General features: G+C 39.1%; 1 protein-coding gene across 2 annotated transcripts in view; it reads left to right on the top strand.

Annotated features, from left to right (window-relative positions):
• The first annotated feature begins 7,133 nt into the window (after nt 1-7,133).
• Nucleotides 7,134-22,138, top strand: part of naa15a (N-alpha-acetyltransferase 15, NatA auxiliary subunit a) — a 65,873-nt gene continuing 50,868 nt past the window's right edge. The window contains exon 1 of one of the 2 annotated variants that reach the window (XM_059965183.1): nt 7,134-7,328. In XM_059965183.1, coding sequence (XP_059821166.1) covers nt 7,275-7,328 — 54 coding nt within the window. In that variant the 5' untranslated portion in view covers nt 7,134-7,274. The remainder of the gene's footprint in view (nt 7,329-22,138) is intronic. The other variant, XM_059965184.1, reaches the window with a different exon arrangement.

The following is a 22,138-nucleotide window of genomic DNA, read 5'->3' as shown; positions in this document are numbered from 1 at the left end:
AGATATTGTCTTACTAATCTTGCTAATTGGAATTAGCGGTGGTGATATCTCTCCAGTACCTTGAATTTCCTGATGTAGGTAGTCCTGGTAGGCCATTATATTCATGCTGGGTTTATGTCTTCGCTAGCATTCTGGAATGGTCAAGAAGTAAATGCTTTGAAGACAGTGATCATCTGCAGTTACAAATAGCAGTAGTGCAATCACTTGAGTCAAGTATGATGTCCTCCAAAGGGGTTGTTCCCTTAATGGAGAATGCCTGTGCATAACCTTTTTAACATGGGGATGTGGGTACACAACCACCACACATTCCTTGACAGTTTGGGATCAGGGTCCAGTGGCATGACTTGCAAAGCGACTGGGAACCTTTCCCTGCTGCACCCTTCCTCCACCTCCACTGCCAATTGTGATGTGCTGTCATCTTCTGCCAGCTGCACCACTGAGGTCTTGGTTGGATCACCCCTTGTCTGGAACCTCTCCCTTGACCTTACCATCATGGGTGACCCCACCAGGAGCTAAACTTCAGATGACATTGCTCTTGGGATCGGGAACTCACAAGCCTCTCCACCATGATGAGGTGATGATCCTTAGAGAAGACAGTTACAAGTGAAGTATAACTACAAGATCCAACTGGGAGAAGATTTCCTGGGAAGCTTAGGATGTCAGACTCAACATAATGCTATAAGGTCTATCCTGGAAGGTACTTCTCTTCAGAGAAATGAAGCAACTTTATTAATAAAAATCTTGTTTCACAAATATAACTTACTCAGATAAATATCTTCAGAGCATGCTATTACTCTCTGCTGACCTCCCAAAAGCAAGGTATTATTACTGCTGACGATCATATTACTCTGTGTCAAGCCATTTTGAGGCTGCTGAGGCATTAACTTATACAAACTGGAGTCCCAATGCTTCTGAATTTGATAAATTAACATCTTTATCACAAGCATTGTAATCAAAGCGTTTCCTAGTGATAGGTAAGAAAGCACTGAAAATGTATTATTTTATATGTATAGCTTTTAGAGCCATAGACAGACATACTTTATTGATCCCAAGGGAAATTGAGTTTCGTTACATTCGCACTGTAGCACAGGAACAGGCTGTTCAGCTCATCTAGTCCATCCAGACCTGATCTTCCGCCTAGTCTCAATTATTAACACTGGTTCAGCAGCCTAATAGTTGAAGGGTAATAACTAGTCCAGAGCATAGTGGTATAGAACCTCTGACCCCCCATACTTCCTTCCAGATGGCAGCAGCGAGAAGAGAGCATGGCTTGGATGGTGGGGATTCTTGATGATGGATGCTGCTTTCTTGCAGCAGCGCTCCTAGAAGATGTGCTCAATTCACTTTGAATTCAACCTTCACCCTAAATTTATGAGCTCTTCGCATTCACCCTATCTATGTAGCTCATAATAAGAGAACAATTATAAGCCAATTAAAATCATATTTCAATAGCCAGTTTTGAGAAACCAGGTAAATTGATAAATTGATGGATTTCTGTGTTTGACATACTGTATGTACATTGTTGAATGACCAACTATCTCAGCAGTTGAAATTGAGTTCCATAATGAAACAATTTTAAGTAAGTTTACTGCCTACCACCTTGCACGGACCCCTCTTACCCCACCCTTGTCATTTACAAATCCAACCCTTGTTCTCATACGATTGAAACACCTTGCAGCAAATTTTTTTCATGTTTAATATTTGACTATATCAAGTATTTATTCCCATCGCATTTTATCTTTAATTTCTTTTCCAATCTCATCTAATTTCTTGCAAAAAAAATCACATGTCCCAGTTAGAACCTTCTCTCCTGTGAGTCAGAATTTTGTAAGATTTAGATGTTTCTTAGACCATTTAACTTATAATCTAGTCTAACACTGGTTTGCTATTGATTAAGTGTGGCACTTATGCAGATATTCTATGAACTATATGTTAAGCTGAATCCTGGGTGTCAAAGATGGACTTCACTATTGAAAAGAAGCAAGGTAGTCTCCATATTTCTAGATCAACACTTACTTATTAAAGAGTTCAACAGAAAAAATATTATCTACTCCGTTTTTAGGATTTGGCTGTGTGTATAAATCACCTACAGTGTTTCCCTAAATTAGGAAAAATAATAATAGTAACAGTAATAAAATAATAAATACTTTATTGATTCCCGGTATATACTATAAAACAAAATACTTTATGATCATATAGTGCATTAGGATAGATTAAGATCATTAAAGGAACTATCAAATTTAAGTACCTTCCTTACTACTTCATTTTGATTCAATTCCTGACTAGCCAGTTTCATTTTCTTGGTCACATGTTTGCCAATATTTGTCAGTTTTTCCAATCATTTTGCAGCAACCCTACCTAATTCAAAGCTGTTATCATTCCACCTCCTCCAAAATTCAGACATAAATACACTATTATCTTTAATGATTTCCAAATTGCAGCTTTCGCTCTATTAATTTCTTGAACTTCAGGATAATTCCACCCAGCATTTCATTGACAAAACTCTTCCATTCAGCTGTACAATACAGAGACAAGATTGAGCCAAACTTTAAAGGAATGAACAACATTATGATACTGTGGCCATTAAAGTAATAGGCCTTTAATGGAGAATCATTCAATCTATTCTTTCCTCTCCAAGATTCATATCATTTGCAGATTCTTTGCAGCATTCCAAATTCAATCTTCAGGTCTTTTCAAACTGCTATTTTGTGGGCTTGATGTAGATTGATGTTGAGGAATGCATTTTTGGTAACAACTTTATTTAAAACAATAACTCAAAATAACAACATTGTTATACTACACACAGAAGTTATCGCATTGCCATATTTCCCCTCTCCAGGGAAATCTGGACTGATTACTTTAATGGCCACAATATCATAATATTGTTTGTTCCTTTAAAAGTTGGCTCAATGTTGTATCTGTATTGGATGACAGAATGTAGTTCAAGAAATTAATAGATCACAAACTTAGCTGCAGAAGTCAAATGATTAGGCTTCAAATTATTTTTCCTGGCATGTCCATATGTTGACCAGTCAGCACCAACAATTTACATCCATGGATCTTCCTTATTTATCACTGACAGGTGTCAATAGAACTTTCACATTAGTTTCACCTCATCACTGGTTCTATTCCCAACATGAACTTTATTCCAAGACTCTGCTTGTATTGACCAAAAGCAAGTTGAACATTGTTATGTTTGAGCTGTCAAAAGGAGTTATTAGGTAATAATTTTCATGGAGAAAGTAAACAGGGAGAAATCAAAATGTTAACACATTTTTATTTTAATCAAATACTGATTGTCAAACTTATTATTGGATGTTTTTTACCTGTCACATCACCAGTTTTAACTTGATTCTTGTAGTCTTTTTAGTGATGTTCCTTCAGCTTGACAATGCATTTGTATTATTTTCAGTTCTACAAAATATCAATTTGTTTGTTATTATACCAAACTACTTGCTATCCAGCATCACAATGTGGATGAATCCATATACTTATTGATCTCGGTGTTGGAAAAGCACTATTTTTTTGTCAGTTGTTACTAAAGACAATGTGTCTCCAGCTTTGGCTCTCAGTCTTCCTAATGTCTTTCTACTCTAATCTGGCCAGTACTTTTCAAAATACTAACAGGAACTGAAAGCATAAATAGAAGGAAAGCAATTCCACTGGCTGTGGAGCTAAAGATGAGTTTACATTGTTTAAAAATGAAGTGCCTTGACCTGAAATGTTAACTCTCAATTTCTCTCCATTTGATACTGCCTGACTCACTCTTTTATGTTATTTCAAACTTTAGTATCTGCATTCGCTTATGTCCTCTCTGTGTAGCCTGGATTGAAGTTAGAAAAAACTTGTACACCCAAAGAATGGAGAAAAGTTTGGATCCCTTTCTCAACCCTGCATTTGATGCTGGATCAATTACTAATTTCAAATCTAAGACTGAGAGATTTTTGTTAATCAAATTAAATGAAAAGCAAAAGAAAAAAGACAGATTGATGTCCATGATGTGCCATATTCTAATTGAATGGCAGAGGTTAAGATAATTAATCCCATTCCTTGTTCATGTCAGGGAGTATTCTGGAGTTATATGAATATACTGTAGCGGATATAAATTCAAGCAAGAACCAGTTTTTAGTTATTATTGTAAATTGCAAGCAGTAAATTGATATTAAAAGCATAGGCTGGTGCACAGACTTAGAGATATGATTTGCAAAGAGGTAACTATTAGATGTTTGCATATGCAACAGTTAAAAGTTAAGACAATGGGGTTGTGTTAACTGGCCTGCATCAATGGAAGCAACTATGTGTTTAAGTAATTTACATCATTATAAATAAGTTCAGGGAAGTTTGCAGATAATTTGCCAAGCAAAGGTATATTTGAACATTCAGAGGTGTCTCCCACTGTAGTTATGCAATTCACAAAAAGCATTTTCAATCCAAAGTACTGTAACTAATGAAATTGTACTGAATCGCCTTCTATTACCACTGATCTTAAGGGGATAAAAATGTGGTGTATTTTTGAGTTTGTGAGACTCTATTGTGAGGATCTCCAGAAGTGTGTCTGCTTATCATGATGAAGAAAGACCTCATATCACCAGCTTCAGCATCTCTCCAGTGACTTTGATCACAATCAAACAGTTCCTAAATGATCTGAAAGGAAAAACAGAGCAAGAAATAACTCAGCAGCACTGAGGTAAAGGCTGATGCCCTTTATGCCTGCTTTGCCACTGATTGTGTATGGGGGGGGAGGAGGGGAGACTTTGGGGTTCTACCATTTTAATTGTCACTCGTTCTTATGGGGCACTCTTTTTTCCTGGATGTCTGAAGAATAAGAATTCCAGGATGTATATTGCTTACATTTCTCTGACATTAAATGGCATAATTGAACTCTACCCATGATATTGTGATCCATATGTGGATCTTTCATAATGAACTTCTTTCTTCTTATCACCGAGCTTCTTTCATAATGTCTGGTGAGTCAAGCTCTCAGCAGCTGAGACTTTTCTTATACTATTGCCCTTGCTCTTAACAGACTTTCCCCCCCTCATTCATCATCATCTTCATCTACTTTGCAATATTGAAATATTCATAATTTCAAAAGTTAGATTTATAAAGCTGTAAGTTTTAGAAAAAAAGTATCCTGCCTTTAGACTCTACAATGAATAAAATTGATTTTACATCATATACTTTATCATTTCCCTTTAATATAATGAAAACTTTGATTAAAAGCACCTCCTGGTCTTCTAAATTTGTGTGCATTCACACCTAACTCATCATATTTGTAAGTTAAGTGCACCTAGCCACTCCCAGTCTCATTGAATTTCCACATCCTCTAATTATTTTCCACTTACAAAATCACTCATTCTTGTACCTTTAGTTCCAACATAGATGAACGTATATTTATCTTAATTGAAATCAACTTTCCACGGTCTTATAGTTTACTAACATTACTGTTTGATGTAATGGCAATAGACAGTAGGTGCAGGAGTAGGCCATTCAGCCCTTCTAGCCAGCACCTCCATTCACTGTGATCATGGCTGATCATACACAATCAGTACCTGTGGCTCCAACTTTTTGCTAGCTATCCCACTTCAGGATTGTCAAATTTTGATATGTAGCATCCCATTTTGTCACATCACTTAGTTATAAATATGGGGAAGAGTTGAAGCTTAGAACAGTTGAAGATGAGCCAGCACGAGATCCATCATGCCGATTTTCCTACCTCTTTATATGCTCTTAGACGTTTACAATGTAACTCCAATTTCTTTCTTTGCTAAGGTGTATGTGATTCTTCTAGCTGTCCACCATGGCGGAGGATCCGTAGAGGAACTGGCGTTAGTGTCCTGTCCTTGCAAAGTTTTCTTTTACGTCTTCTGTCCAAGATTAGCGAGACAATCGGGAAATTCCCGGTGGAAATAAAATTGGCAGAGATATACGTTGATGTCCCCGTCCCTTCCGTCATAAATTATATTTTTATTTCCCTTTTTAAGTTGAAATTTAGCTCCTTCATCAAAACCGGGAGATTCTGGGATTAAATCCTGCTCCAGACCTTACAGTTATTACTCAAAATCAGAAGCGAGAGCTTCTACCATTGAACAGAGGACGGAAGGTTTGTCTACATAATTTGTAAAAGTTCCCACAGTGTTGTTTAAAGTTCAGCGGGGAAGTTTCGTTGATTTTATTATTTATTCTCTAATATCATAAGCACAGCAAACCCACAGTTAATTTATTATATGCCGATTTGTGGTGCCCATTCTTAACTCGCGCGTTTGTCTCTGGCGACTTAGCAGTAACAGGAATATAAAAATCAAAGTTTGCTCCTCCCTTTCCCGACTTGTAATTGTGTCTGACACTTCTCTATTTGAAATACCTCAAAGTACAAAATACTACTGTTGATCTGAATCTTGAAACAAAACACTGTACTTAACCGAGTGGGGAAGTCTTGAGATTCAGACCGCCGCTTCAGCCACTGACGTGAAGCACAGAAAGCCCTTCGGTCCCTAGTCTTGTCCCATTGATAAGTAATATGAAGCTATCTCTTCTTACCTCCCTCTCCGCAAAATTACCGTCATATGAGATATTTTTGAGATTTCTCAGTAAGTTCTTACTGAAAGATTATTGCAAAGTAATGTGTTACCTGAAGTCACCTGTTTACTAGTTTCTATTTAAGAGTTGGGTCTTGTCTATTGGGTTCTGGGTGCCTGCTTCGGGGTTTTTATATCTGTATTGTATTTGGTTACAAACAAATTTTAAAAAACCGTCTGATAATATATTTTTTAAAACTTTAAACTACAGATTGGCGCTCCAGAACCGCCACAGACGCCTGCGGAAACGAGCGGTCCGTCAGCCGCGCGTTCCCTCCGCTCGGGAGGTCACTTGACGAGGTGCGGAGTTCGCGAGGCGAGCAGCGGCGCAGGCGTACTGGCGGATGACCCGGAGGGAGCCGGTGGTGCTGGTGCTGTGGTTGCGGCCGCCATCTTGGCGGAGTTTTTTTTTCCCTCCCCCGCCACCCCACCCCCCCCCTTCCCTGCGCTTCAGTTTCGTGCGGCAGCAGCGCGAGAGAGAGAGCACGTGAAGGCGGAGGTCTGCTCGAGTCGGCGTGCGGGACGAAGGCATTGCGGCCTCAGTGACGGCGGGGGGGAGGGAGGGAAGGGGTGGGGAGGCAAGGTAGCGGGAGCGAGCGCCAGAGAGGCGGCCCAGGAGATTTCGGAGCGGAGAGGAAAAGCACCGGATAGCGCGTGTCCCAGCTGCCGGCCTCGGAGCTCGCACCCGCGCCAACCATGCCGTCGGTAACATTACCAGCCAAGGAGAACGCGCTCTTCAAGCGGATCCTGGTGAGTGCGATCAGAGCTGGTGGGGCGACCCCCCATAAGTTATTCACATCCAGGGGAGGGGGGTGTTTACCGGCTCCACTCCCGCTCCCCACGCGGAAACTGCGGCTGCACCATTTTAGTGGCATTAAAACCCCTATCGTGTCGCCGGCCGGCGTCTGTGTGAGTGTGTCTGCCCACCCTCGCTTCAGCCAACGCCGCAGTCTTCACCCCGCCGCCCTCGCCGTGACCGGTTGGGCCCAGCGCCAGCGCTGTTCACGTCCACAAGCCACTCTTCCTTGACTCCCGCTCAGCCGGTAGGACGATCTGTTTCTGCCGCTCGGCTTTAGGCCTGTAAAGCGGGCAGCCTCCTCAGGAGGAGTTTGCCTCGTCCTAGGAAGTAGGCATCCTGCACGGTTTCAAGCAGCCATCTCTTGCCGGGCCTGGAGATTTCACCTTCCCCTGCCAGGCCAAGCCAAACACGTGAACGGTGCTTGGGCGTTGGATTAGAGGCCGGAACGAGGTTTAGAGCCGCTCTCAGCTTTTTGTTAGCGTGGCCCAGGCCTTGCAACACCCCTTTTGTTAGAAAGGGTTTGACTTTAAAAAATAAATCAAATTTTTCTTGTATTATGTGAATTAACTGCCTGTAGTCGGATAAGGCACATTTTATGCAGATGCTGATTCCTTACTGAAACATGAAAATAAACTTGCTCTGAGATAGATGGTTCTGCTCATCTAGAGTATATTGGGTTTCGTAATCTCTATACGAAGTTATCCAGTGATTTAGGTTTATCAAATCCCAGATATATTATAGTTATCAGTGAAATTAAGAGGAAAGTGAGTGTGTTCAATCATTTTTTATAATATCTTGCATCAGCTGTCTCCAGGAAAATAGAATTAAAGCTGAAGTTGAGTGTGTAACTATATTCCAGACATAGACTGGCTAATGTGTAATAAAACGAACAGAAGTTTTTGTGTAGTTTTCCCTGTATGTAATGTTAATATAAATAATGTAATTGTAAAAATAACTGGGCAATAAGTTGTAATGGTATGAATATGGACACAAGTTAATCTTTTTCTTTAGAAAATATGTATTTAAATATTAAGTATTTTGTTTGCAATCCCTGTGCAGTATTGTCCTGATAATGTCTGAGAATTCTGATAATTAGCTTACCTCTGCTTTGCAATTGTGAGGATGTGATCACAGATATATTTTGCAGAATTGTTAGGATGTATGACCTGCATAATTCTAGGTTTATAAGTAGTTAAATTAAATCTAATGTAATTGAAATGCAATATAAAAAATACATTTTGTTAAGTTTCTCGTTACCAAACATTGTTACTGCCAAAAGTGATATCAACTTTACTAGCATTGTTTAATGTGATGGAAGTAACTTGATATAAAGGATTTTGAGGAGGAAAGAACGTAAAGGATGGATTATTGGATATTAATCATAAATTTCAGTGATATGGAGCATATATTGACCAGTACATTAAGATCAACTTCCCACTTAGAATATTATAGTTGTGTCTATTTTGTCGATCTGAGAGGACAAATGTAGTTTCACTTAATGTTTCGACTAAACTACATCCCTTTTGCAGTAGAATTTGAACTCATAACCAAGGCATAAACATTTACTTTTAATTTCAGGGTATCTCTTTTCTCTTGTATTTTACTTACAGTGAACTGAGATATGGAGAAATAAAATTTCCAAAAACCAGAAGGTATTTGAGTATCCTGACACAGATAAAGTTTCATTTTAATCATAATTAATACTTATTCCAAAATGAGTAGCTTTACAGCAGAAATTTGGTAACGTTGCAATGGCAAATATTATGTTAGGCTTTTAAGATAAATAATAGAAACTGGGGGAAAGAAGCAGTTATATAAAATCGGATGTATTATCACTTCAAAGAAAAATGGGATTGTGCAAAGGCAGCAGGGTTTAAAATAACAAGGTTTGATTACTTTGGAGTTCTTTGATCATGCTACTAGACGAGGTGTAAAAGAACCAATGGATGATATGGAAGATGTTTGAGAAGTTTCTACATAGGAGGTAATACTTTGGCCGCAGGGATCACGTGGTGTGTTTTCAAGTTTGCTGATGATAATAAACCAAGTTGGATTTCGATTATTAACAAGAATGAAATCACCTTTATCACAATGTGCATAAGTTGAATGTGTTGGTATGAACATGGCAGATGGAATATAATGCTACCACCCATGCATATGCCTGTAAAGCAGACCATTTGCTGCATGTTGAGATTGGATAGTGTTGCTCCTAAAAGGGATTTAGAAATTTATCGTGCAGATGCAGCAAGCACTTGAGGGAAAAGACAATGATAGCCTTCATTACAAAAAGATTGAATGCATGACTAGGGAAGTCTTTAAGTCTTTTTGCAATTATGAAAGGCTATAGTGAGTCTGCACTTGGAATCTTGTGTGCAGTTCAGAAAGGATATTGTCTTGGTAAGTGTTTATTAGGCTGGTTCCAGCAGTAGTGGATTTGCCAGATGAGGACAGATTAGATGGACAGTTCCTATTCTCTAGATGTGCATAAATGCAAATTCTTAAATCCTCAATTGGCTTGCTGCAGAAAAGATTTCTGATTGATTTATCTGGGACCAGTGGCCACAGTTACAAAACAAAGGCCAACGTGTTCAATTTTGATTCAACTCTGTTCAACTAAGATGAAGAGAAATTGCTTCACTCAGCGAGCAATAAAGCCTTGAAATTCTTCACTCAAAGTCAAAATCAAATTTGTCATTTGCGCAATGAAAAGCATCACAGACACATGGAATCATACAAGCAGTGCTCACAAGTAAAGCATAAATTAAAGATAAATTGTGCACAGCATTTTATAAGAAAAATACAATTAAAAAACAAAGCTCTTTCTAGTGTAAAATTATCATAATGTTGCTAACAAGAGAGAATCTGCAGATCTGGAAATCTAAGCACCACACAAAATGCTGGAGGAATTCAGCAGGCCAGGCAGCGTCTATGGAAAAAGTATAGATGACATTACGGGTCAAGACTCTTCAGCCGGACTAATGTTGCTAAACTGGGTGATTTGGGTTATGCCTCTTGGTTAAACAACTGAATGATTGAAGTAGCTGATCTTCAGCCTGGTGGTCTGGGACTTCAGGATTCTGTATCTCTTGCCTGATGGTCACTTCAGAAAGATGGCATCTACAGATGTTGCTTAAGGCAGTACCTCCTGTAGATACTACCAAAGGTGGTGATGTAATGCGTAGAGTCCATTACTATGCAGCTGCTGATGTTCAAATCACCTTACCAGACCCTGATACAGCCAGTCAAGGTACTGTCAAGCTGCTCTGTGTTATGGATTATTTATTGTTATGTACATTCAAAAGCACGATATAGTGGGTTTCTGGTCATTACTTCATTCCTTTATTGCTTTAATGCTGGAAAATTGGATTTGATTTGCCATGCTATGCATGATTGGGTAGACTAGAAAGGCTGAATGGCCCTCTCTTCAGTTCTTAAGTAAGTTTGGGGTGGTGAATGAAGCACTGTGATGTTATCAGGTGTAATGTAACAAATGCTAATTGCAAATAATGAAAATATTCTATTAAAGGTACTAAGTTAGTGGCCTGATTGTGAACATACTCTATTAATTTAGTGAGTATGAAGGCAGGAATAAGATGTTCATCCTTGCAAACCTGTTCTGGCATTTGGCTGAAATCAAAGTTCCAATAATACTTAATCTGAATAACCCCAGATCCCTCTGAGAGGATAGAATCCAGTTTTCTGATGTCCTTTACGTGTAAAATAATTGTTCCTGATCTCAGTCTTAAGTAGCCTGAATCAAATTATAAAATGCACATTGTTGATTCTCTTGAATTGCACCGTCACTTAAAGCATGCTGTTTATATGTCTTAATATAACTCAAGAATATACACCAGATTTTTTCAATGTGTTCTCATAATTTAATATTTTAATCTCTGATACAATTTAAGTAAATCCATTCTATCCCAATTCTAGGTCAGTAATCGTTCCCTGGTATAGGATGTCCAAAACTAAATGTATTTTAGAAGGGTTTCGGGTGAGGCATCATACAACTGAAAAATTGCATTCGCAATTATACATTCAAATAGCCCAGAAGAGGCCAATATTCCATTGGTTTCCTTGACTTTTGCACTTGTGCACTAGGTTTTAGTAATTTGCCTAGTTGGGCACCCACTCTCTTTTTGACTGCTGAGCTTCAAGCCATTTAGAGAAAATAATATATCTAGAATCCAAAGTGGGTAACTTAGTAATTTTTGAAAATTTAATTGGATTTGCAAAATGTAATTCTGTGGAGAATCTTCTAATGCAATATTCACTGGTTGCAATTTTAGATGTTGACTCTTTCCATCCAAGTTATATGATTCATGCTAGGACTACATGGAGGCTACATTTGACACATGCTAGAAGTCAGAATGAGCTCTTTATCCCCTATGCTTCAAATCTGAACAATTATTGATCTACATCAAAAGTTTTGCCTCCAGCTCTGCTCTTTCCATAATAGCTCCTCATATAGAACTTAATTGCATTCTGGAATTCTGTGTACAGGCTTTCTCCTATTTATCAAATGGAATATCTCAGATTCAAGCAATTATTCAGATTTAAAACATTGCAGCTTTATGTTAGCTGTCATCACCAGGTTCTGTGCTTGTCCATGAAAATGAAATTCCAGTAGCTAACTATTACATAGATCCAGCAGGTTTTAAAGCCAGCATGGCAGATCCTCTACTTAGAAGTTTGCACAGATTCAGCGTGTCAGGTAAAGCTATGACAAACTTCATAGCTGTGCAGTGGAGAGTATGTTGACAGGTTGCATCTGGGTCTGGTATTGAAATTCCAATGTCCAATAGCAGAAAAGTCTACAAAAAGTAGTGGAAGCGGCCCAGTCCATCACTGGAAAAGTCTTCCACCATTCACATCTACAAGAAAGTTGCATCCACCATTTAGGCCATGCTCTCTTCTCGCTGCTGGAAAGTGGTACAAGAGCCTTGGCTCCCACACACCAGGTTCATGAACAGTTATTCTTTAACTATCAGGCTTCTGAACAAGTGTGGATAACTTCAGTCACCACAACACTGAACTGGTCATTGAATGCCACCTATGGACTCAATTTCAAGGACTCTGCTTCTCACGTTCTCACTATTAGTTATTTACTGTTATTGCTGCATTTTCACAGACTGTCTTTTGCATATTGGTTGCTTGACAGTTTGGAATTTTTTAATTGATTCTAATTTAATTGATATTATTGTGAATGCCTGCAAGAAAGTGCAGCTCTGGGTAGAATATGGTGCTAATAAACTTTGAAATGAAGCAATCTAGTTTGTTTTTCTTTTTGAAACAGTAAAATGATGCTTTGCAGTTCTTTCATCATAAGGTCAAACAATTCCTTTTTGGCATTGTAAAATGTGTGTGCGTGTGCCCTTAACTCCTGGTGGAGTCATCATGAGTGCAGTCATGACAAGTTTTTTGCACCAAAATACTTTCTTGCTCATCATACGGTGTGTCTTGGGCATCTGAAACCTCCAGGTTTTTTTTTAATGAGGTCGAGTTGCTAGCTTGATACTCATCCAGGCACGGTCGGAGAGCGTGCAAGGGAGCCAGCTGGATTCGAACTCAGGACCCCTTGCCCCGAAATCCAGTGCTGATGCCACTACGCCACCAGCCATGTTGCACAGTAAATAATTGTATAATCCAATTGTCCATGCTGGGGCTTCTTGATGCAACTTGTTTTTGCCATTTGACTTTGTCTAATAAATTGGTTTATTGTCACATGTAGCAAGGTACAGTGGGAAAAACTTGTTTTGCATATTATTCATGCATATCAATTTCATTATAAAAGTGCATTGAGATTGTACAAGGTAAATAAAGGAAGAGTGCAGAATAAAGTGTTACAGTTACAGAGAAAGTGCAGTTAGAAAATTGCAACATCATAACAAGGTGACTGAGGTCAGGAATCTTACTGAATCGTATTAGGGAACTGTTCAGAAGTCTGATAACAGTTGGATAGAAGCTGACCTTAGGCTGGTGGTATGTACTTTCAGGCTTTTGTATCTTTTGCCCATTGGGAGTCGGAAGAAGGGAAAAAATGTCCAGGGTGGGATAGGGTCTTTGATTATCCTGGCTGCTTTATTGCAGTAGCAGGAAGTGTAGACCAAGTCATTGGAGGGGAAGCTGGTTTCCACTATTTGCTGAGCTGTAGCTGCAACTCTGCAGTTTCTTGCAGTCACTGGCAGGGCAGCTATCATGTCTAGCTGTGATGCATCCAGATAGGCACCTTTCTATGGTGCATATAAATTAGTTAAGATCAAAGGGAACATGCCATATTTCTTTAACCTTTGGAGGAAGTAGAGGTGCTGGTGAGCTTCTTTGGCTGTGATATTCAGCCCTAGAAAGTTGAAGTTCTCAATCTTCTTGATCTCAGCTCTATTGATGTAACCAGGAGCATGTGCACCATCTCGCTTCCTGAAGTCAATGACCAGGTCTTTTGTTCTGCTGACATTGACAGGAAAAGTTATTGTAATGACATCTCATCCCAAGACTCTCTATCTCCTATCTGTACTCCCAACACATTGTTATATGAGATATACCTCGCTGTGGTGGTATCACATACTTAGTTTTGCTGTATAAATGCTGCATTATTATTTGCTTCAACTTTGTGATAGCAAGTTCTGTGTTGTAATCACTGGCAGAATAAAAAAGTTTCTTCTGGATATTTTTACTAATTTCTTGCATTTATATGAATCTTCAAATTTGATTGCCTGTTGAAATGATATTTTAAAAAGACAAATTTCAGTGAAGTTATAAATTCAGATTCCACAACTTGTGCAAGATTTAGTTAAAATTGTTCATTTTACCAAGGGTTGAATGCACAAAATTTGGTGGTTCAAACTCTGTTGTTGCTTTTCACTCAGTTCACTATTATCCCTTGGAGCTTGGGATTTTTCTGTTTACATGTATTCTGTTGTGAAGATGTTGGGCAGTCACATGCATTGGTATGGAGCCCTTTCATGATTTGTTTGCTATGTACGCCCCTGAGTTTTCACTCCTGGGGAATTCATCTAAGTTCTTGGATGAAGTAATGTATCTTAACGTGGTTTCAGCCTTTTAAGGAGGAGGTTGGGCTAGAGAATTATTATTAATTCCACAGAAGAATTTTTTATAAAGTCAATGGCATTTGTAGTCTGATCTGAGACAGGTCAGAATCAGGTTTAATATCACTGGCATATATCGTGAAATTTGTTTAACAGCAGCAGTACATTGCAATACATTATGATAAAAAACTTAAAAATTACATTCAGAAATATATTTAAAACGTTAAAGAGAAGGAAAAAAATTGAGTTAGTATACATGGGTTCATTGTCCATTCAGAAATCTGATGGTGGTAGAGAAGAAGCTGCAAAATGTTGCATGTGTGTCTTTAAGTTCCTGTATCACCATCTTGATGGTAGCAATGAGAAGAGGGCATATACTAGGTGATAGGAGTCCTTCATGATGGATGCTGCTTTTTTTTTGAGATGTCACCTTTTGACTATGTCCTCAATGTTAGGGAAACTAGTGCCAATGACAGATCCAGCTGAGTTTGCAACTTTATGTAGCTTTTTTTCCCATCCTGTGCAGTTGCCCCTCTATACCAGATGATGATACAACCAATGCTCTCCGTGGTATATCTGTCAAAATTTGAGAGAGTCTTTGGTGTCATACTGTGATATGGCACTCAGTAAATGTACTTCTTACACACGCATTCACTCACAAACATTGCCTTGTCATTCTGCTGTTGTGAGTGTGCTTCACTGTCTTCTCCGGTATATTGTCATAATTAACCCACTGTTTTTCCTCTGCATTGCTACATACATTCAGAGTCAAACACCAGTTTAATTTAATTTCATTCTTTTTGTACTTAAACTGTAATTGTGTGCTTGTGTTGAGCTTTGTGCTATTTAACGCTGTTTCTTGGCAGCCCCATGGTGTCCGCTGGGTCCTAAATCAAGCTGATGCGTTTGGGTTGGTTTATGGTGCCTTTCCTGCCCTACACTGCCATACACAGTGGAATATTCCATTTCTTTAGTAATGGGGATGTGTGTATGTTGTTTTTATACTGTATTTAATGTAGATACTTCTGTTTATTTTGTATTGTGATTGTAACTAGAGTTTGAGGTGCACCATATTCTAATTGATGTATAGTCTTAAATTTGTTGGTAATCAGTATGAGAGAGAGTTGGGGGGGGGGGGGGGTGCTGCCAGGAGTTCATGCAGGACAAGAGTAAGTACAGAGCTACTACTGTGTTTACATGTGGATTTTAAATAAAATATTTGCTTTTTTCTTAGTAACAGAAAATTTTTATCAATCTGATTTTTCCCACACCTAGCAAATACCCTTGCATTAAAGTGCTCAGCAACTCCAGCCACCTCTCTTTCTTTGTTCACAACCCATGTTTCTATCACATACCAAGTCCCTCAATGAAGACTGGTGTGGTTCTCTCAATGTCCCTTCCTGAAGTCCACAATCAATTCCTTGATTTTAGTGACTTTGAAGGCAAGGTTATTGTATGACAACACAGCCAGCTGATCCATTTCATTCCAGTATTCTTCCTTGCCACCATCTGAAATTCTGCCGACAGTAGTTGTGTCATCAGCAAATTTATAGGTGGCATTTTAGCTCTCCCTAGCCACAGAGTAGACAAATGGGCTAAGAATGCATCCTGCATCCTTGAGGCATACCATTTTCTATTGTAAGTGAGGAGATGTTATTTCTGATCTGGACTGGCTGGTCTCTTGGTGATGAAATCATGGATCCAGTTGCAGAGGGAGGTACAGAAGCCCAGGTTTTGGAGCTTGTTGATTAGAACCAAGAGTACATTTGTGTTGAACACTGAGCTGTTAATCAGTAAACAGTAGCCTGACATGGGGTATTGCTATTGCCTAGATGAACCAAGGCTGAGTGGAGAGCCTGTGAGATTGCATCCGCTGCAGACCATTTGTGGCAGTAGGCATATTGCAGGTCTGTGCTTTGGCAGAAGCTAATTCTAGTCATGACCAATCTCTTAAAGAGTTGTATCACAGTAGATTTGAGTGCAACTGGTCGAAAATCATTGAGGCAGCTCGCCTGCTGTTAGACACTGGTATGATTGTCACCGTTTTGAAGCAGATGAGAAACTCCATTTGAAGCAGTGAGAGATTGAAGATGTCCGTCAACACTTCTGCCAGTAGTTTGCTACAAATTTTTGCTGCTGTATCAGGTGCGCAATCAGGGCCTGACTCTTTGCAAGGGTTTATTCTCTCAAAATGATGTTCTGATATCAGTTCCAAGGCAGAGATCACAGGGTGCCCAAATGCGGCAGGGATTTGTGTAGATGTTTTATTCTCACTTTCTAAATGTGCATAAAATGTGTTTAGCTCATCTTGGAGTAAAGCATCACAGCCATTCATGATGTTAGGTTTCGCTTTGTTGGAAGTATTGGCCTGCAAACCTTGCCATTGCTGATGTGCATATGATTCCATCTCTAACTTGAATTGGAATTGTTTTTCACTTTTATAATTGCCTTCCGTAAGTCCTACCTGGATTTCTTGTATAGTTCTGGATCACCAGTACTGAATGTTAGGCAAAGTATTACAATTGATGAGGAAGCAATTTGTGTTTAATTTTTGCCTATTTGATTTGTAGAAAATTCTCTTTATTCCATTCTGCAGGATTTTTGGCTAATTTTGGAGAAGCCAAGACCACTGTGGTTAAGTGGTGCTAGTTGTTGCCAGTGTATCTCAGTAATTATTTAATGAGAATAAGCATAAGGGAACAAGAAATGACACTTGTGGACCAGATCAGTTAGACAAGTGGGTAGAACTTGGCATGAGGGAGAGGAGGTGGGAGTTGGGGAGATAAGTGAGGATGAAAAAAAATTAAGAGCAATGTGCTAGAGGAAATCAGCAGGTCAGGCAGCACTAACTGAGGGAAATGGACAGTCAGTGTTTTGAATCCATGTGATAGGTCTTGACCTGAAATGTTGACTGTCAATTTGCTTCCATTGATGCTGCTTGACATACTTCGTTCCTGAAGTGCTTTGTGTGTTGCTCCACCATGTAGCATTTTTGGTCTCTTGATTGAGCTGTAGTAGTGTGCTTTATCTTCCATTCATATAAATTTTCAAAGTAATTTCTGGGTTGAATTCCATAAACTGGCATAATCTTGGGTTCTTATTACAGTAATACATAATGATAAATCATTAAAGAAAAGACAGTTTGGGGACTACATTTATGCTGCAGATTAGGACATGCCTTCTATACATTCCACTGGCTCTTAACTTGCTAAGCAGCCTCATGTGCAGCACCTTGTCAAAGGCCTTCAGAAAATCCAAGTACACCACATCTACGTCTTTGTTTACCTTACTTGTAATTTCCTCAAAGAATTGCAGTAGGTTAGTCAAGCAGGATTTTCTTTTCAGGAAGTCATGCTGGTGCTGGCTATCTTGCCATGTGCCTCCAGGTACTCCATAATCTCATTCCTAACAATTGGTTCCAACAACTTCCCAACCACTGATGTCAGGCTAGCAGATCTATAGTTTCCTTTCTGCTGTCTCCCACCCTTAAATAGCAGAGTAACATTTGCAACTTTCCAGTCATCTGGCACATTGCCCGAATCTATCAATTCTTGAAAGATCATTGTTAATGCCTCCGCAATTTCTCTAGCTACTTCCTTCAGAACCCGAAGGTGCATTCCATCAGGTCCAGGAGATTTATCCACCCTCAGACCATTAAGCTTCCTGAGCACATTCTCAGTCATAATTTTCACTGCACAAACTTCACTTCCCTGAAACTCTTGAAACATCTGGTATAATCCAGTGTGAAGACTGATACAAAATACGCATTCAGTTCCTCTGCCACCTCTGCATCTTTCATTACAGTATCTCCAGCATCATTTTGTATTGGTCCTATATCTACCCTCGACTCTTTTACCCTTTATATACTTAAAAGGGCTTTTATTATCTTTAATTATATTATGAATTGATAAAAGAAATTAAACATGTTGATAATTTGCATATAAATCTTAAACTATAGACTAGTGTAAAAGAATTTCACTCTCTGCAAATCTCAGATCCACAATGAACTCGGAGGAAAGATTCTCTGGTAATGCTCCCCAATTCTTTCAGCGCTATATTGACGACTTCATTGGTGCAACTTTGTGCACTGATGCTGAGCTCATCAATTTCATCAACTTGACCCCAACTTTCACCCTGCTCTTGTATTTACTTGATCCATTTCTGCCATCTCTCCTCTTTTTCAGTATCTTTGTTCTATCTCTGGAGATGAACTCTCTATCCATATCTTTTATAAACCTACTTATTCCCACGGCTATCTTGACTATACCTCTTCCCATCCTATCTCCTGTTAAAAACAAAATAAAATGCTATTCCCTTTTTCAGTTCCTTTGTCTTCACTGCATCTGTTCCCAGGATGAGGATTTCCCTTCCTCACCTGCATATCGTCCATGTCCTGGACATCCATGATCACCCCATCTTGCTGCTTTAACAGGGATGGAGTTCCTCTTGTCCTCACCTACCACTCCATGAGCCTCTGTATCCAACACATCATTCTCCACAAACCTGCCATCTTCAATGGGATCCTACCATCAAATATTCTTTATCTCTTTCTGCTTTCTGCAGGGATCACTCCCTCCGTGATTCTCGTCTATTTGTCCTTCTCCACTAATCTCCCTCCTGGCACATACCCCTGTAAGTGACAGAAATGCTACACCTGCCCGTTCACCTCTATTCAGGCCCCAAATAGTCCATCCATGTAAGGCAGCACTTCCTGCAAATATGTTGGTCATCTACTGTATTGAGTAGTCCTGATGTGTGCTCCTCTACGTTGATGAGATATAATTTAAATTTGGTGACCACTTTGTCAAACACCTCTGCTCCATCCATAAAAGTGGAATTACACGGTGGCCAATCATTTTAATTCCTACCCTATTCCAGTTCTGACATGTCAGTCTGTGGCTTCCTCTTCAACCATAATGAGGCCACTCTCAGAATGGTGGAGCAACCACCTCATATTCTGTCTAGGTAGCCTACAACTCAATGGCATAAACACTGATTTCTCCTTCTGGTAATTTTTCTCTTTCCCATCCCTCTTCTAATAATTCCCCACTTTGGCCTCTTACCTCTTCTCCCCCTGGTGTCCCCCCATCCTTTTTCCCATGGTCCATTCTCCTATAAGATTACTCTTTCAACCCTTTGCGTTTTCCACCTGTCAGCTCTAGCTTCTTAGTTCATCCTGTCCCCCACCACCTGACTTTGCCTATCACCTAGCTTGTCCTCCTTCCCTCCACTTTTTATTTTGGCATCTTCCCCCTTTCTTTCCAGTCCTGATGAAGGGTCTTGGCCCAACACATCAACTCTATTCATTTCCGTAGATGCTGCCTGGCCTGACTTCCTCCAGCATTTTGTGTGTGTGTGTGTGCTTCTATTATTGCATTGTTAAAGTGGATCCTTGGCATGCAGTTATAATATCATCAAAATGTTTGAGCTAGTGATAGGAAAGAATTCTCAGAGACGACTCTAGAAAGCAAAAAAAAAAATTTTTTAAATTAACACCCCACCCGCCCCAGAGGAACTCAGCAGGCCAGGCAGCATCGATGGAAAAGCGTACAGTCAGTGTTTTGGGCTGAGACTGTTCAGCAAAATTATTTTTAATTAGTTTTAAAACAGTAGTTCATGAAGATTGGACATAACACTTGGTTAATTTATACATTTAAATGTTACAATTATTACAGATATTTTGACACCCGTAATTTTAAATACAGTGTATTCTGGTTAATTGGGACACATTAGGCACTTAGCCTAATTAAGCGGCGGCCCCAATTAGCCAAAGGTTCATGGAAATAGTTAAAAAGGTATTTTTTTTAAAAAGCAAGCTACAAGTTTAACTGAGTAACAAATGATGTATTTAAATGAAATACAGAACAAATTGGAACACTGATGGTACTATAAAACTATTTTAGTTCCTAATACTTATTGGAGGAATTTATGCAATGTATGCTGCCATGTTCTTTTGATTGTAAATGACTGAAATTCGAGCAGACTGCTAGTGCAGCTGGTAGACAATCTTTACAATGCTTTCGATGATTGCATCCTCCAAATCTTCATTTTCATCTTAATATTAAAGATGATTGTAGATGCCTTCAAACTCTTCATAGTTTCTAACTTTTGAAGTAGTGAAACTTCCACTCAATCATTTCTGGCATTTCTAAGCTTGAACATTTAAAACCATGGTGAGCAAAACAATTCTGAATGGTTTTAGTGCTTATTTCTCACCAACTATCAATGACCAAAGTTACTGCTATTTGAACACAAACACACACAGCTGACACTTTAAGCATGGTGTAGTGTCTAACTGCCATATAAGTTCAAATAAATGATGCTAGTAGTTGGTCCCAAATAAGCAGCTGTTCCATTTAAACAATGGCTAATTAACCAGAATCCACTGTATTTATATGTGGGGAAGATTTGCTTTCCATGGCCAGATAATATGTTAATAATGAAGGCTTTGTATATTCTAAAATTCACTAGTACCTTCCATTTTAAAATGTAAGTTTTATTGTGGGTATAGCTTCTGAGCAACTTTCTTGATTTCCTTTGATAGAGTCATTGTACAGCATGAAAACAGACCTAAGTGACTCCAGCAACACGCACAAAATGCTGGTGGAACACAGCAGGCCAGGCAGCATCTATAGGGAGAAGCACTGCCGATGTTTCAGGCTAAGACCCTTCGTCAGTTAATCCTGACGAAGGGTCTCGGCCTGAAACGTCGACAGTGCTTCTCTCAATAGATGCTGCCTGGCCTGCTGTGTTCCACTAGCATTTTGTGTGTGTTGCTTGAATTTCCAGCATCTGCAGATTTCTTTGTGTTTGCCTAAGTGACTCGTGTTTTTCTAGACCAGGGGTTCCCAACCTTTTTTATGCCAAGGACTGAGACTTTAAGCAAAGGTCCGTGAACCCCAGGTTGGGAACTCCTGATCTAGACATCTTTAGTGGCCCCATGACCTCAGTTCAACCACTTTTGGGCAGTGTGTATTTTGGAGAAGAATGAAAGTGTAGTTTGCTGAGGTGTTCTGAATCAGTGTAGCAACATTTATGCACAAGCTATTTTGTTGTCATAATCACAAAATCTGAGGCAGTGATTTGAAACCAGTTTAAATTGTTTTGCTTTGGAGATGAATTTTCAAGTATTTTTTTCCAATTTGCTTGGGCATTTTATACTATTTTGTCTTCTTTATGACATTGTATAATGGGCAGAAGGAATTGTTAGTGCATACTAGTTATTGGGATCAAACAGGCTCAATGATCTAGACTGTCTTGTGTTGCATATTGATGAAAAAAAATCCTTTAGGTCAAGATCATGAGCATGTCAAGAGCAGCAGAGCAAATCAAGGATAACATTGGATAATGATCCATCATCTCAAAAGAAAGGATTACTGATGGTGAATATAGGATTATAATGATTTTGAAGCAGAAAGCAATATTATTGCAGCTCAATAGAAAGTTAAGAATCTGGCATAAGCATGGCAGATCAAATATAACCTTTGCTAAATTATCGTATGATCCCATTTGGAATCAGCTGTGTGCATATATGCAGTAGTTTGCATTTTGACTTGGTACGATAAATTTAAATGTAGATCTCTGATATCAAACCTACTGAGCCAGGGTGGATTATAGGCAGAATCATAGTTTGAAAATAGAATTAAGGGTGGATATTTGTAAATGAATAAGGTAGATTTGTAATGATTTGAGAAAAGTACGTACAGTGTAAACAT

This window comes from Hypanus sabinus, chromosome 3 (assembly GCF_030144855.1).
Source record: "Hypanus sabinus isolate sHypSab1 chromosome 3, sHypSab1.hap1, whole genome shotgun sequence".
Taxonomy (NCBI): Eukaryota; Metazoa; Chordata; class Chondrichthyes; order Myliobatiformes; family Dasyatidae; genus Hypanus; species Hypanus sabinus.
This window is presented reverse-complemented; position numbering and strand designations above follow the sequence as displayed.